General features: G+C 34.4%; 1 protein-coding gene across 4 annotated transcripts in view; it reads right to left on the bottom strand.

Moving 5' to 3' along the window:
* Nucleotides 1-16,227, bottom strand: part of PHKB (phosphorylase kinase regulatory subunit beta) — a 67,968-nt gene that overhangs the window by 28,841 nt on the left and 22,900 nt on the right. For all 4 annotated transcript variants that reach the window (XM_042876949.1, XM_042876950.1, XM_042876951.1 and 1 more), the window contains 6 exons: nt 12,940-13,003; nt 10,044-10,139; nt 8,199-8,396; nt 7,524-7,581; nt 5,065-5,142; nt 3,152-3,310 (listed from right to left, as the gene is read on the bottom strand). In XM_042876949.1, coding sequence (XP_042732883.1) covers nt 3,152-3,310; nt 5,065-5,142; nt 7,524-7,581; nt 8,199-8,396; nt 10,044-10,139; nt 12,940-13,003 — 653 coding nt within the window. The remainder of the gene's footprint in view (nt 1-3,151; nt 3,311-5,064; nt 5,143-7,523; nt 7,582-8,198; nt 8,397-10,043; nt 10,140-12,939; nt 13,004-16,227) is intronic.

Here is a 16,227-nt window from a genome sequence, read left to right as displayed (position 1 = left end):
ACTCCAAGTTCTACAGTTAGGTACAAAAAAATGTGTTTAGTTTTGTTAGTAAAAAGACAGCCGACCTATCTAAAGGCAATCAGAAGACTTGAGTCCTGAGAGGGACACTAGTATTGGATATCTCTCAGTACAATATCCCAAGTAGAAAAACAAACAAAAAATAGACAACACCAACCCTAAACTCTCATTATTTTAAGCTTTCTGTAGAAAGGAGATTAAGTACTCCAATGAAGGTAAGCATATTTTTTCTGAATACTGCACCACATAGTTAATTAAGACAGCAATTTATAAACTCAAAATATGCCCTGGCTCAGGCCTATGAGCTGAAGAGCCATTGCAGTGCAAAGACAACGCAGGGCAGGCACTCCAGCAGGACAGCTCTGTGAACACACCAGGAAGGGCCTGGCACTGCTGGGAGCTGTGCCAGCAGCAACCCTCAGCCCTGAGCTGGGCGAGCAAGATGCTGGGAGCCTCAGCCTTCCGCTGGGAGACTGCAGCTTGGCTCTTGCCAGGAACAGACCTGGCTCCTCTGCTCTGTACTGCTCCTGCAGAGTCACAGTCTGTGTCCAGGTGGTTGCATTTTAAAAAAGCAAAAACTGGATTATAGAAAAATTACGAAGAAACATGTGGAGTTTATTAGCATGCTAGCACACGAGTTACCAAAGCACACTTGAAAGGAAACAATCATCCAAAACTACGCATGCAATCGGACTTCTTGTGCTGGTTAAAGGTATGAAGGTTAAATTATTTGCAGTGCTAGTGATGCAATAAAATCAATTAACCAAATGATGGTGAAGTGACGGCCTCTGCCTCACAGTCCTGAAAGGCAAGGGCTGTTCCTAGAATTTTTGCTCCATCTCCACTGTTTTTTACTTTGATTTGCACTGCTCAGAAATTTAAATATATGGTCAAAATCATTTCTTATTGAAGACAGGATAACAATAGAATATTATGAGGTTTAACCTAATTTTCAGTATTGATGCTGTTATTTTAAAGAAGATGCTAAGTGTATATTCATCATTGTCAGAAATACAAGTTTACTGGAATGCAATTTGGTCTGTACTCTAAAAGAAATGCCCCTAAAAACACATACCTTACCTCTAGGAAGCACTGAATCCATAAAAAGAAAGTAAAAATTGTAATAAGAAGTGAAGGAAAGGTAATACATAGCCACTCAGCTGCGTGCATTTTCAATTGCTGAAAACAGCTGAACACCTCACGTCCAGGTATTACTTTCCCTTACTCTAAAATGAAGGCCCTATTTGAAAGCTACACACATGCTCACCTACAGAAGAGAAGCAAGGAGGCTGAGCAAATACAAATTAATTGGAGCCCGGAGGCAACCCGATTTCTGAAATGGATGGTGAAATGGGGAACAAGTAAAACTGAAGTGTTTGGAGTCAGGTTTCCAATTAATAAGTATCAACTAACAAGCAAAGTAACTCGCACACAGACTTTCATCAAGGACAAAGTTTCCACACAGAAAAGAGTGCACCAATTGTAAACTGAGTAAATGGAGTCACTGATATCTGATAGCAATCACAGGCAAAGACACCTAGCTTTGTGAAAAAAAAAAATCCAACATATATTTTCAATGAGTTTGAGGAAATAAAGAAAATAATATTTGGAAAGGAGAGAGAGAGAGAGAGAGAGAGAGAGCAAGAAGTATTGAATATGGTGGAGATGAAATTCAAAAAGCAACAAAGGAAACAGCTGTTAGGACAACTACAAAAAAAGCAATGCAAGAAAGCTCAGCAGAGGGAAAAATTGATATGAAGCAAAAGATTACAACAGTCAACAGCACAGTCAAAGAGCATTGTGCAAACAATAAACAAGGTATTTCACCAGCATTTTTAGGTGTATACTAATACAGATATTAGTATAAGATTAATATTAGCAGAATTACTACAGACTTTTAAGGGTTATTTGGCTAATATAGAGAGGTAAGAGGAAAACTTATTTTGTTAAAGATGAAGTTGCTTGCATTTTGTTTATAGTGCTGGCTGCAATTAATCTGGAAGTTCTAAGGATACAAGCAGAGTTCTGTCCCCCATCTTGAATTTTTCAACTCCCCTTCGATCCTCCTACGCACTTCGCAGAAAAAAAAGTTTACAGAACTCGGTCCAGTGATTGCCAGCGAAATGCTAGGCATGTTCAACTGAAGTAATACATCTTTCTCCAAAAAGACGTATTAAAATTGCGTTCTGGACTAAGAACTGTTTTTGCATTAGTCCTTGAGCCCTCTCAAGTGAGACCAAGAGTTCATTTGTACAAAAATTCACCACAGTGACCTTCAGTGGTTTTCAAAATGCAGTGTCAAGTGATCTTCTAGTTTGCTTTAAGTGAAGGATAAAAATAATATACAGTGAAGAAAACACTGGTACTTTAATCTGAGACTGTAACCATTCAAAATTTAAACATGTTTTGTTTAAAGCAATAAATAATTCGAACTAAATGCTTAGGCGCACATATAAACATCATTATTTGGTACAACTTGTATAGAAATAGTTATGCCACGATAAGATACATAAACTAACATATTTTTAGGACCCAAGGGAAATGCATGGAGCTGAGTCAGGAAAGGTTGCTGCTAGTAAAAGGTTTTTCATCAGGGGGTGGTCAGCAGCAGAACAGGCTGCTCAGGGCAGTGAACACAGCCCAAAGCTGCCAGAGTTTAGAGAGAGTTTGGATAATGCTCTCAGATACAGGGTTTGAGTTTTGGGTGGTCCTGTGTGAAGCCAGGAGCTGAACTCGATGGTCTTTGTGGGTCCCTTCCAACTTGGAATATTTTATAATTCTATAGTTGTGTATGTCCACACAGAAGCAAGGAAATAAGAAAAAAGGTAAGAAAAATAAATAATTGAGAAACCTATCTTGTTAAAAAGATTTTTGATGTTCTATAATATAATCCAGCAAACGTCACAGCATGCTACATGCAGCATAAAAATTCAACATGAAGAATAAGAAGCAATTTCGGCCTACCAAACACATGCCAAAGCAGATGACATACATGCTATCCACACTGCCCAGAGTCTATTGAAAACTCAAGCCAGCATGTTCAATCAGATTGAAAAAAAAAAAAACCATTAACAAATAAATATCCTTCACTTACAACAAATCAAAACCTGATAGAATTTCTTCAGCATCTTACCTAGGAGTTTTGCAATGATATAAACTGCTTGTCCCCACAAGAAAAACCTTCCATCGCGTCCATTGTTACTAGGAAATCGTTTCTGACTGCCAGAGTTCTTCTTTTCCAGTTCAACAAAATCAGCTGGCACATAGTAATATTTGGGTACAACAGGACATCCTACGAAGTTTTAGAATAAAAACATTTAGTAAATGAATTCCATTTTCATTATTATTTGATTGTATTTCCCTAATACAGCTCAAGTGTTACCGTGATAGCTATTTGACTGAGCAGAAAGATTGTTGTCACTCATTTTCTCTCACACCTCAGAGGTAAATTACTTTATTTTTCACCAAACACTGCCACACAACTACTTCCCAGAACACACATTCCATCTCTATTGCACAAAATTTTTTCACAGAAACCAAAATGCACGACGGATAAGAATCCAGAACCAACAGAAATGAAATCCACATTAAAATGAAACGCCTGAGATTTTCTCCTTACATTTAACAGCCATCTTAGTACAAGACAACTATTCGAAATTAAAACGACTAGAAGTAGTCAAATATTAAATAAAAACTATAATTTTCTGCAAGTGCACAATACAAAGTTTAAAACAGCAGCTTGATTTTGGAATGAAATAAAAGAAAGTAACTTCTTCATTTGAAACTAGCATATCTTGTAACTATATTTACATCACAGGTATTATGATCTACTCGTACGATTATCTACTTCGCTTTCAAACATTTTTGGGTGAACAGAATAAGGAATTTAGAAACAATTACAAGTGACTGACTAACATAAAAGCAATCACAGTAATGTGATTACTGCAAAAATAAGTTTCAACTTAGTATTGCTTTAATTTGGAAAGTATTTAGATAAAGAACAGGTGATAAAATTAAGCTGCAGTTTCTGACTATTTGCATACACTAAAACCAATAATTGCTGGCAAGAAGCTGAGAAAAACTGAGAAGTGAAAGTAATTTATTAGAGGTAGAATATTCAAATAAGTGAAGCAACAAAGGACACATAGAAATTTTAAGACGAAGCATTGACAATGACATTCTATGATAAGAACCACTAAACTAATTTAGAATCCATGCAACTTCATACACTAATTAATCAGAAAAAAGCAAATATCAGTAAAATCAAGAAGTTTTCTATATATTGAATATAGAATCACAGAATTGTTAAGGTTGGAGAAGACCTGTAAGATCAAAATACTGTGCTTGTGTAACAGTACAACAGATGTCAAGAACAGGTGAGTGAAGACACTGAGTTTTAAAACCAGACTGTCAGAATACTGAAGCTTATTTTGCTTTCTGACTATTTTTGCTCCCAGTCAAACTTGTGGTCTTTTCCATTTTTGAAAATGAATTTTGGATGGATTTGCCTGTAGGCCGTCAAAAAACTGGTTGCCACTTCCATGAAAATTCTGAAGCGTACACTTCAAGAGAATTTTTATTAATTTTAAAATGTCACCAGTTTCACCGCTCTAAGCTAGGAAGTATTCCCTGTGCATACACTAAATTATTTGTTACGTTTTAGAAAGTTGTGTCAACAAATTATTCAAGTAATTCCCAACTGTACCCAGATGGAACACTGAAAATACGTGACTGTGAGTAGTTAGAATGTTCACGCAGCTTCAAGGTGAACTTCATAAAAAATTCAAACATAGGGAAATGACGAAGGAATGACTTCATACAGTGTAAATCTTATCTCTATTTCTGTATCATTTTTACAGTATCAATTTTTTTTTTTATTTTCACACTTTTATGATGCCATTTGTCTACGTGGAATAGAGTATTTTAATACTTGTGTTTTACAAGAAACATAATTCTGACTGCAATACTCAGTAATGTCAGTAATTTTATGATAAAAGGAAAAATAAAACAAAACAGTGATTTGAAAGAACAATTGTCAAATAATACCTTCAGATGTATGCTGAAGCACAGGATCCAGAAGATCCTGATATTCTTTAACTTGTGCAAGATTTCCTCTAAAAACTCCTATAAAACAAACACAAATAAAAATAAAGGAAAACAGTAATTCATTAACGGAAGAAATAACTTCTGTGAACTTAACGTTTGCAGAAGAAAAATACAGTGTTTATTTTTCAGCGGCGCAGTGCCAACACACCAAATAGTTCATGAAAAAGTAGAAGATAAACTCTAACTGCATATTTACTGTTCCAGCTAATTACTGCAGAGATCATGAATCAGCCATTGTTTTATTAACTTAAACTGAAATCATTGTCAAGTTGCAGCACATAGCAGAGCTCTGAACTTACATAGGACATAAAGGGGAGTGGAACACAGACACCCTGCCCACCTAGCTCTAATTAACTTCCTTAATTAATGAAGAAAGATGAAGCAGAGCTTGAGTGCCAGGCTGGTTCTAAATAATCAGAACAGAGTTTCAAGCTTATCTAAAAATGAGTTGCCTAAAACTCTCAAGAAATAAGAACAAATGAAATTTGAAGAAGTAAATTGAAAAACTCCCCTCAGAAGATTGCTGGAAGGAATCTTCACCTTGATAAGTTACACAGATATCATATCTTAATATGACAGAGGTTCAGAACAGCTGACATGCCTTGAGATGTTAAATATAATGGTCAACTCTTTATGATGATGCCTCTGGGGAGGAAATGATAACTTAGGGAATATTAGCATCTTAAATATTTTTCTAGTCCAACTTAATTATCTCAAAATTAGTCTGATGAATATTATTACAAGTGTTCAGTTCATCCCCAGTCCTTACATGAAAAGTTGTATCAAAAATAGCATATACATTTCTGTTCAGAGAAAAAGTGGATAAACTTGACAAATCATACAGGTTTTTTTTATAAACTGAAACACCTTGAAACATATAAAGGGAAATAAGTCAAGTGTAATATTTTCACAGTCAATCTTTCACTCCTGTGCATGTCATTTCTTCCCACGGTTTTCCTTTTCATTTACCACACTCTTCCATACTATTGAAAGCAGCCGTATTGTTTCCCTCCTTAACTCATCCTATACCATAATCCTCCAGATTCAAATAGACATGTAAAAAAGCTTTCAAAACTGCTGTTCAAATACATATTAGCCAAAAAACAATCAGACTGGTTTATTTAGTTCAATCTTTCCCCACAGCTGTGGATGCATATCTACTATCTACAGAATCCTAAATGATCTCCTTTTAAGAAAAATACCAAAGGGAAATCAGTAGTACAGCAGTCTTTTTGTATTCACAGAAGTGTGAATTTGGAAAGGCAGAGATAAGATAAAGGAAAACCACCAGCAATTAACTGAGTCACTGAAAATAAACATGCCAGAACACCTTATTATAAGAGTTCTGTTATTTCAACAATTTAAGTCGCTCTGCCTGCGCTTCAAATTTTACATGAAAGAAGCTTCTGGATTTGGATACACACGCACAAACTCCACTAACACTTGTTGTATTTGATGAAATTGTGATACAGGGATAAAAACTAAATAAAAAAATTAAAGAACAGTATTTGCAAGGTATTCACTTTGTAATTTTTCCTTACGAAACAAAATAAAACCCCTTTGCTACCTTTAGGTACAGATAACAATATTTTTTGTTCTACTTAAAAATGCAAGAGAGCAGCATGAAGTGACAATGCCTTTCTCCTGGGTTTTAAGCTTCACAGCTTTTGAAAAATGTGACATATTCCTTCAGAAAAAAAATCAGTTGTGCAACCTTACTACATGTTCAAATAAAACATCTGAAGCTATGGGTAAGCACACATACACCCAGCAGGTAGCCTCTCACCATCTTCACATGAAAACTATTTCACACACCAAAGGGAATAAACAGAAGCTAGAAAACCCAGCCAGATTTTCACCCATTCACAAGGCTGAAAACAAATGATGGCTTTATGATGGCTGTAATCTGTACTCAGTTGCTTATTTGGACATTCCTTCCATGTGAGTTCTAGCTTCCATCCTGAAATCATCCTGTGGATGTTTCTGCTATATCTCTTAACTACAAGACAAGGTCTGTTGGCAGTTGTATTTTTTTTAATATATCTTTTTTTTTTCAACCTAACTGGCTATATGTAAAATGGCCAGGAAGCACAGGCATTTAAAAAAAAAAATAAAAAATCTAGCTGTATTCCAAAACCAGAGTTCACATGACAAATAACAAAATATGGGTGGTTTGGTTTTTAGGTTTCTGATGTTTTGGCTTGAGGGGTATTTTTTTTTAGAGTATTCTTTTTGTTGTTTGTGTTTTTTAACCTATAAGGGTTAAAAATCTCAGTGAGATATTTAGTGTCACTTCTTACAATTCACTCATGCAGGGCAAAAATATGATTTTATATCTTCTGTCCAAGGGCTTATCTCTGTAATGCCTCTATAGAATAGGAAAATAAAGCCATACTTACCATCAATTATCATGAAAATAAAAAACAGAGGGAATTCACATTCAATGCCATCAAAAAGCTAAAAAGAAGAAAAATCAATCAGATATTTCACCAATTTGGTTTAACAAAATGTACTTCCATGTTTCATGCAACCATTGCAAAGCAACAAGAGACAAAAGTGAATGTCAAAGCATTTTAGGATACCAGCTCTTCATTTAGCTTACAGTCTCTAAATTATACAGGCACTTTAGGTGCCTCAAGCCGAATATTTATATCATTTATGTTTCATTTTCCACTAAGAAACTATTGGTGAGTAAAATATTAAATTTTAATTTAGATACCTTTTACTGATAAACGCTGTGGTCAAAAGCAAAATTGTTTTCTATACACTCAGACTGTAGTCAGCTGTGAAATTAAATAAAATGATAAATAACTTCCTTATTTGTTATGTGAAATCATCTGTATGCTAAATGTAAATGGAAGCACATTCATTACAAAACAAATCAACAGCTAACTTGCTGACTTGGCAGTCTCTCAAAACCACACATGCCAAATTACAAAATGCATCTCTTTCATTTGAAGCAATTTGGAATCTCAGATTGCAAATACTAAAAGGGATGTCTGTTTGGCTTTATTTTTTTAAGCACGGCCTAAATATTTTAGAAAACCTAGGTTTGGTATCAGTTACTTCTTTACCTTAATTTCTGCTGGTTTATAATAGCGGCGTGTTTTGTCCTCTAGTGCAGTTCTGTAACCATCTCTCAGAAATCTTTTGAATCCATATTTTCCTTTTAATTTTCTAATAATTTTATCTAGTGTTTGACTGAACAAAACCTCATCATCCAAAGCAAATGCAGGATAACTGATACAGGGCAGAAGAGCTGCATCGGTATTCTGCAAGAGAGGAGAAAAAAACATATTATAAATTCAACTAAATCTCCAACATTTATTGGATGCACAAAGTCTGTTTAAATTACTCAGTAAAGCATACATTTGAAACATAATCTTTACCAAAATCATAATACCAATATTGGGATAACATGCAAAATAAGACCTCTAAAAATGTTTAAGAATAAACTAGAAACCCAGTATTCACATATATGATTTAAAAGACAACTCTTGACTCAAAATATGACCTACTTTACAGTTCATCATCTGCAGGTGTAAGTGAATACATTGTAAAACTCCAAGTTTCTAGAAACAAATAAACATCCTCCAAGTTATTCTTGGAGGAAACAACAACACTGTTGCATACTATGCTCAAAGAGAATCACAAGAAGTTGACTGTGATTACTGAATCATTGCTGAAAAGGTTTTCCATAAATTTCCTCCAAGTGATGTAACAATAGGCTTGTCTGATTTCATTTCATGAAAAACATTTAAATGACATTGCTCAAGGAACACGTGCAACTACTGTGAATTAAAAACACACCAAAATTACTACCTAGGATATCACCACTACAAGTAAGCTTACAGAAGTACAAGAAGTTAGTTTTAAGTTCTAATTCTTACAGAATCACAGAATGGTTTGGGTTGGAAGGGACCTTAAAGATCATCTAGCTCCTCCCTAACACCATGGGCAGGGACCTCTTTCACTAGGTTAACCAAACCGAGATTTTCTTGTTCCTTTCTGCTGATACATCTAAGACCATTTAAAATACTGCATTTTCAACAGTATCACTGACGGGAAGCCATAATGGGGTGGTGGTGAGGAGGATATGAAGATTATATAGTACAAATAACTTATGAAATTGGTTCTCTTGGCATATATCAAGTCTCTAACAAATAATAAACAGCAAAGGAGATCTAGAAAAGCATACAAAATTATCTGACTGTACCTTTTGATTATACAGTATTGTAACTCTGCCATAATTCTTCTACATACTGAGTAAACCATTAATGATGAAGATTAATAGTCTGTTTCATGAACAAAAATGCTATTAAATCACAGAATGAAAAAGTAGAACACCACTGCTCTTCATTTTTAGTTTTTTTTAATTAATCTATACTTATGTTACTTAGATTTACTCACTGATGAAACATTTACTTGTAGCTGTAGTTTATAATAACAAAAAAATCCTCCATATTCTGCAATTTATGAGAATTAAATCTTAAAGGCCTTTTTTCCTCAACAAAAGAACAAACAAAAGCTAAAAGTTTCTTTTAGCTGCTTCAAAAATGCAGGCAGCAAATTTATAATGGAAACTCAGATACCAGGATAAAAACAAAACAATAAGCAAGACTACAACCCTAAATAACATGCTGCAGACCGTCATTGTTTCATTTTGAAATTATTTAGGAAGCTACCAACTGGCTAACATTCTAACCTCAACATACTTAAAGACTGCCATCACAATTCCACTTCAGCAAGGTACTGCATAACAGTCCTGTTTAACAAGCACATATTTAACAACTTAACAAATTCCCATCTTTATTAAGCAGAAGAAAACAGTCATTGTAAAATGAAAAGTTACATTCATATCCGTTTATTTTCTCTCCATACTGTTGAGATTTTATTGTTCATTTTTTCTATTTACTTACATGAGACCTTGACTCTCGGGGCAGCAATGAATACAGAGTCTGTCTATTACGGTTATGGGCATCGAAATCCACAAATATAACAGACCAGGAACAGCCCTGTAAATGCAAATTTGTTTAAAGAGAAGCGAAGAAAGGTTGGCATATCCTGGTGAAACTAACTAGCTCTTTGTTCTACCAATGGTAGTACTCTGGTAGCTGGCAATTTTAATCAGGAAATGAACAATATATATTTAAAATATTTTGAGAAAAGAACTTGAAATTCTAAACAAAATTAGCTGTCTTTGTCCACTACTGATTATGAAATGTGTCATGTATCATTATGACACTCAAGTCATAATGTCTTCCATTACTTTTTGATCAGCAATGGCTGTACTGAGGTAAAACAAAAAAGTAGTTTTCCCTCCCTGTGATTGTGGAAATGTTCCAAGTGGAGATGTTGAATATTTCATTGAATATGCTAGAATACAAATAATTGGATATTTACTTGAGGTATCACTTTGGAAAAGGACTTTGGTAGCAAATAAACATGATTTGCCTTTTGGTTGTTCTGTTGCACTTCATTACTTTTAAGCACAAGCTCACTTTGCAGAAAAATAAAAAATGTGGCAAAAATAAAAAAAGCATGTGAAGAACAAAAGTGTTCATGTCTTTATATTGGATGGCACAACCTAAATAAAACATGCATTTAGACTATAGAAAAGACTATTTTCTAGATTTTTTTATTGGGATTTTAAAAGAAGCAAGACTGTCTCCAAGACTTGGTTTCTAATCAAATTTCAATAAGAAAATTACCTCAAATTTTAATCATGCATTTAAGGAGTCCATTTCAGCCACCTTACTACACAATTATGTGTAACTAAGCTAACACACAGTTTGATGCATAAGCCTATTTTACACAAAAGAACATATGTGTAAGAGGATTAGTTCTTTACATACTCATTTTCATTGCAGATACAGTGAAAGGATGCATGCACCATCTCTAAGACATTCTCAAGCCATTCCTCTAAGCAGTGCCCAGTTTTGTCAGTGCTACCAGAAGGAGAGGGAGGGAGGGAGTAAGAGCGTTTTTGCCATAGCAGTGACCAAAATCTGGACTTGTAACAAAACTTTCATGGATTTCTATCAAAAAATAACTAAACTAAGCGAAGAAGCAAGTCAGAACGTTAATTTTCTGAGGTTATGTAAGCTGAAAGACAGTCAGTTCACACTGCCTCCTAAATATAAAGAATCATGCCCACTTTAACAGTTCTTCCATACCAACCAGTTACGACAATACAATAATTTTGGGATGTGGCTACAGTCATTGCACAATTAAGAGTAATTAAAGAACTCCTACGCTAGAATAATACATATAGTACATAAACTACTTCATCTAGATTTATAAATATTGTTTCAGATATGCACAATAGACTGGGAATAAAATTTAAGAAATTTAGCATAGGATATTGAAGTGAACTAATGAGAAACTAAACAAAGAGACAATTTATCTGTTACATTAAAAATAAATGTGTAAAACATCTTTTGCTGATGAAGCAGTTAGGCTTATACCTTGACTGTATTCTTAAAATTCTCACTTTCTATGAAACAGCATAAATTCTAGTATAATGAAGACAAAAATGAATACCATTATAAAAGCATGAGCTCCTCTTTACATTAAAGTATGTAAAATTCTGAGCACATTAAAAGCCAATTCTTTGTTCTTTATTGTACCTAGCACCTAAAAATTACACCAAGAGATGAATTAGAATTATTTGAGTATAAATTAAACAGTGCATTTCTACATTAAAAAATAATTTCGATCTGTTACAGAAATACTTTGTTTTTATTTACCGCTTCTATAATTTTGGTATTTTGGGAGAGAAAAAAAAACAACAGAATAATTCAATGTGATTATCTACCAGTAAGTGAACATCGAGTCTTCTCTGAATACAACCACAAATGCACAGGGAAACTTCCCTGTCCTGAGATACACAAACGTACAACATACATGCACATATGAAAGACGGATACAGTAACACGCATTTATATTTATTAGGTTCCACAGCATGAGTGGAAAAATCTGCATGGAAAAGCTGAACAGCCTGTTGTTCCCAGTGATGATTTATGCAGGTTGTACTACTGTAGATGCAGATGCAAACAAGTCCCTCCTGAGGAGCTCAGCAGGATTTCTCAAAGCTATTGAAACACAGCTGGAGCTAAGCACAAAGGCAGACTGCTGCTGACTGAAGGTCAAAATGGTTTCTGCTTATGCAAAATATCTTTGGAATAAATTTGCAGAGCATTTAAACTGGTTTTGCTTCAGCAATTTATTCATCCATTTTAGAATTTAGTAAAATATTTGAAAAAAAACAAGCAGCCACATTTACTGGTGCTTGAAATTGCTGGGAAAGTAAAAGTTGCAGATAAATGTTGCTACTGTTATACTGACAATGTATATATATCATGTCTGATCACTACTTAAGATCCTTATTAGCTCCTAGTTCTTAATGTGTAAAATCAGCTTTTAGGAAAAGAAAACCAACACCAAAACACATGAATGGACATCTTAAAAAAAAAAAATTATAGCAGGTGCCACAAAGCATGTAAGCATCAGAAATGCTCATTTAGAAGAATCACTTCTTTTATGCCACAAAAGAAGACAAAAGAATCTGACAATAATAGGTGCTACAGCTTTTCATCAACACATGATTTAAAACACAACACTTTTCATCTCAGGCATTAGAATAGCTCTAAAAATTCCTAGTCAAAACAGGCTTCTTTATTTGTGCATTTATTTCTGTGACTGTGCTATTAAGAAAGTAATTTCTGACTGCTACAAGAAAAGCTTGTGCAACTGACTTTTTTTTTCAGATTTTCAAGAAAAAGGAAAAATTTTAAAAACCCTCAATTTTATTACCTGATTTCCAAAGAGATTGAAACCATTAATTGCTTCCAAAGCTGCTTTTGCCAATCCCACAGAGCTGAGGAGAAATAAACAAACAAATTAATAGAGCAAATTATGCATATTGTAATTCAAGTCCAGGCTAATTTAATATGCTTGACAGTTTTCAGAGCTATCATTTTTTCTTGATTTAAATTGTGTGCTTCATCTCTCTTTTAATAAATTGATGATGAAGTAAGGCTCGAGTTATTTCATGGCTTTTTTGAAAACTACTTTTCAGCATCTTTCTTCATCATCAAATGCCAGAGACCATCTGGAAAACCTCTTCTGCTCTCACTTTGCTACTGGACATCTGGCATCACGTATTTCAAGACCTCGTTAACAACGTACCAACAGAACATTTACCTAATCACAATTTTCAATTCAGGTGTCAGGCATTAAGCTTGTAACATTTAAAATAACTTTTCAATATAATAACTCGTTGATCTGGATTCACAAAAGGAGGAACATCTGATTCCAAATGTACCATGAGGATTGACTAACCATGACTCGTGACAAGTAAATCCATAATAACAATTCATGATAACTTCTGAGCATATAGGCTTTTAAACAGGTTTCAAAGGAAAAATACCACTGCATGATCTTTTTCAGGGACTAAGGTAAGGCTTCTAGTTTTCTGATTTCTGTCTTTTCTAAGGTTGAGTGTGACATTAGTCTTTTTTCAAGTGTCAGGGCCCTCTGTAGATGAGTGCGATTTCTCATGCATTATCAAGAAGAACTTTGCAATCATAGCTTGCATTTGTCCCAGATGCACATTTGGAGCAGAGAAACCTGAAATTAACCTGAAGAAATTATACTTTCAGTTTGCTAAATGCATTAGTAAATTCACCTAAACAAAACATCATTTGTAATTCTCTGTATCTCGAATTATGCACTCAGTAAAATACTTGAGGATAAACTCTAGGGATCTAGAGCAACCTACTCTAGGGAACCTGCTTTAGCAGGGGGGTTGGACAAGATGATCTCCAGAGGACCCATCCAAACCCTGTAAAACACTAAAATTTGCATAGTCTTAGCAATTGCTAACGAAAATGCATCTTACAGAAACATCTTCAAAGAACCTTACACATCTTTAATCCTCCTCCCATTCACAATTTCCCACTTCCATCCAAAAAGTTTGCAGTTGATTTGGAACATCAAACACTACCAGCAATGTTAAAAAAAAAACACACAAGGAATAACAACACTATAGCAACTCTACAGCAAAACAACACCTATACTAGTACACTAGAGATGTGCAAGAACATGTTTTTTGGATTTGGAATGTGGGAATACTGCACTTTGGCAACTTCATTATTCCCACAGTCAAACTGGGGGATGCAAAGACATTTTGCAGATGCCTGGAGAGCTGCTTGATCAGATGGTTATAGGACAAATTAATTTTTCAGAAGTTCAGCCATATGGGAAGGGGACTACACTACAATAAAAGCTGTTAAAAATCTTGTCTCTGAATCAGTAAAAGACATCAATTTACACACATCAGTGAAGACCTGAGTTCACAGAGTGCTTTGCTATTTATCTTATTATTATCTTTATTTATACTATTTGCTATTTATTTGCTATTTACTATTAGAAGTGTTTTGAAATGTATTTAAATAGAATATTAAGACTGTCTAAAGACATAAAACATATACATCTTGTGACAAATGCCACAATTTGCAATCATTATCCACAGGCTTTGTATTACATAATAGCTTCTTTAAAAAGAATGTCACTTTCAATTAAATATGAGAATTAACTTCTAATTCTGAACACAAATACAGGTTCTGTGAGTTTCTAAGTCCAGAAGTCAAGCATTCACAACACTGAAATTTAAGTGATTCATTCTTAACTCACAACCACTGAGGAAACATAAATACCACGCATGGTCAGCCTCAATACTTTCTAATCACTACTTGAATTATGTTCTCAGAGATTGCTTAGTAGATATGCCACAGAAATAGCACAAAGAAAGCATAAAGAATATTTTACCATAGCCAGGAGTTTCCTCCGCAATACCTAATTACATCTTTTTACATCTACTGATCTTCCATATTTTTATGTTTTTGAGACCTTTATTGACCAGAAAAAAATTGTCTGCTGGTTCCCTACATTAAAGCAGAGTACAAACATGCACACTAGGAAAGACAAATAGGGGCTATATCTATTTCGGATGATCAAAGTTTACTTCTTAAAAAAAAATCTCTGTACTTCCTTTCGTGCCAGCTCAGTGATCTGTTAGATTGGCCTATCAATCTCATAAAGCTTCTCCCTCAGAAAAACTGACCTACAAATGCCAGTCTAGATTAAGACAAAACAACATGCCCACTTCCATCTGGCTAGAAAATGTCTCTCCAGTTTTCCCCTCAAGGTACTTCACATATTGAATAATCAGGAAGCTACAAACAGTACAAGATGTAGGAGTTTCAGAGTTCCTTTTGCTAATTTGTATGAGATGAGATGGGGAAGGAGATACATAATTCTCCAGATGAAGACTTCTGCAGTCTGGATAATTTAATAGACACAAGAGGGGTAAAAAACAACGAGCGAATAGAACAAATTATATAACTACAATATATACTCCAATATCTTGGAGTATTCAGTTCTCATACCGGTACTACAGCTTTATAAAGGTCCTGAAAAAACATACCCAATTAATTGTTCTACTGCAGTGGCATCACTATATTTGCAGTTAGAAACATACATCTGTATTGAACTAATAAAAATTAATTAGAAATGAGGAACATGGATTCATATGGCAACACCTTTAAACGCTGAAAAAAAGATGCTTTATTTTCAAGCCCATGATAACTATGACAATCAACAACAGGTACAGTCACTTTTATAATTGATAGAAGCTCAAAAAAAAAAAATCAAGAAAACAGTATTCATGCTACAAAAAACAGATATACAGTAAATGGGCAATTCCTCTAGAATCAAGTGGATCATTCTAATATTAAAATTTTAACATTAAAACAGTAAGAACATGCTTGGTATTATATGGGATGGGGTAAGGATACAGTTACTTCTACAGTCTGAAGAACATTCTTTTGGAAATAAACTGTGCACTAACCTATACTTCACAGTGTACAGTGACTTCCTCCCAACATGGCAGAGATGAGAAAACCTAAACCCATGATTCAATACATACTTAAATCAGCGAATTCCTAGGCACTTTTGTGAATTTGATCTACTGCACGTGGCCTGTACATAATTTTCAGAATGACACACATGCAGCTGCACATAATTATTGTAATTTGAATA

This window comes from Lagopus leucura, unplaced genomic scaffold (genome assembly GCF_019238085.1).
Source record: "Lagopus leucura isolate 7727_CA_CO unplaced genomic scaffold, USGS_WTPT01 Super-Scaffold_100017, whole genome shotgun sequence".
Classification (NCBI taxonomy): domain Eukaryota; kingdom Metazoa; phylum Chordata; class Aves; order Galliformes; family Phasianidae; genus Lagopus; species Lagopus leucura.
The sequence above is the reverse complement of the archived record's forward strand: the minus strand, read 5'-3'. Positions and strand labels throughout refer to the sequence as shown.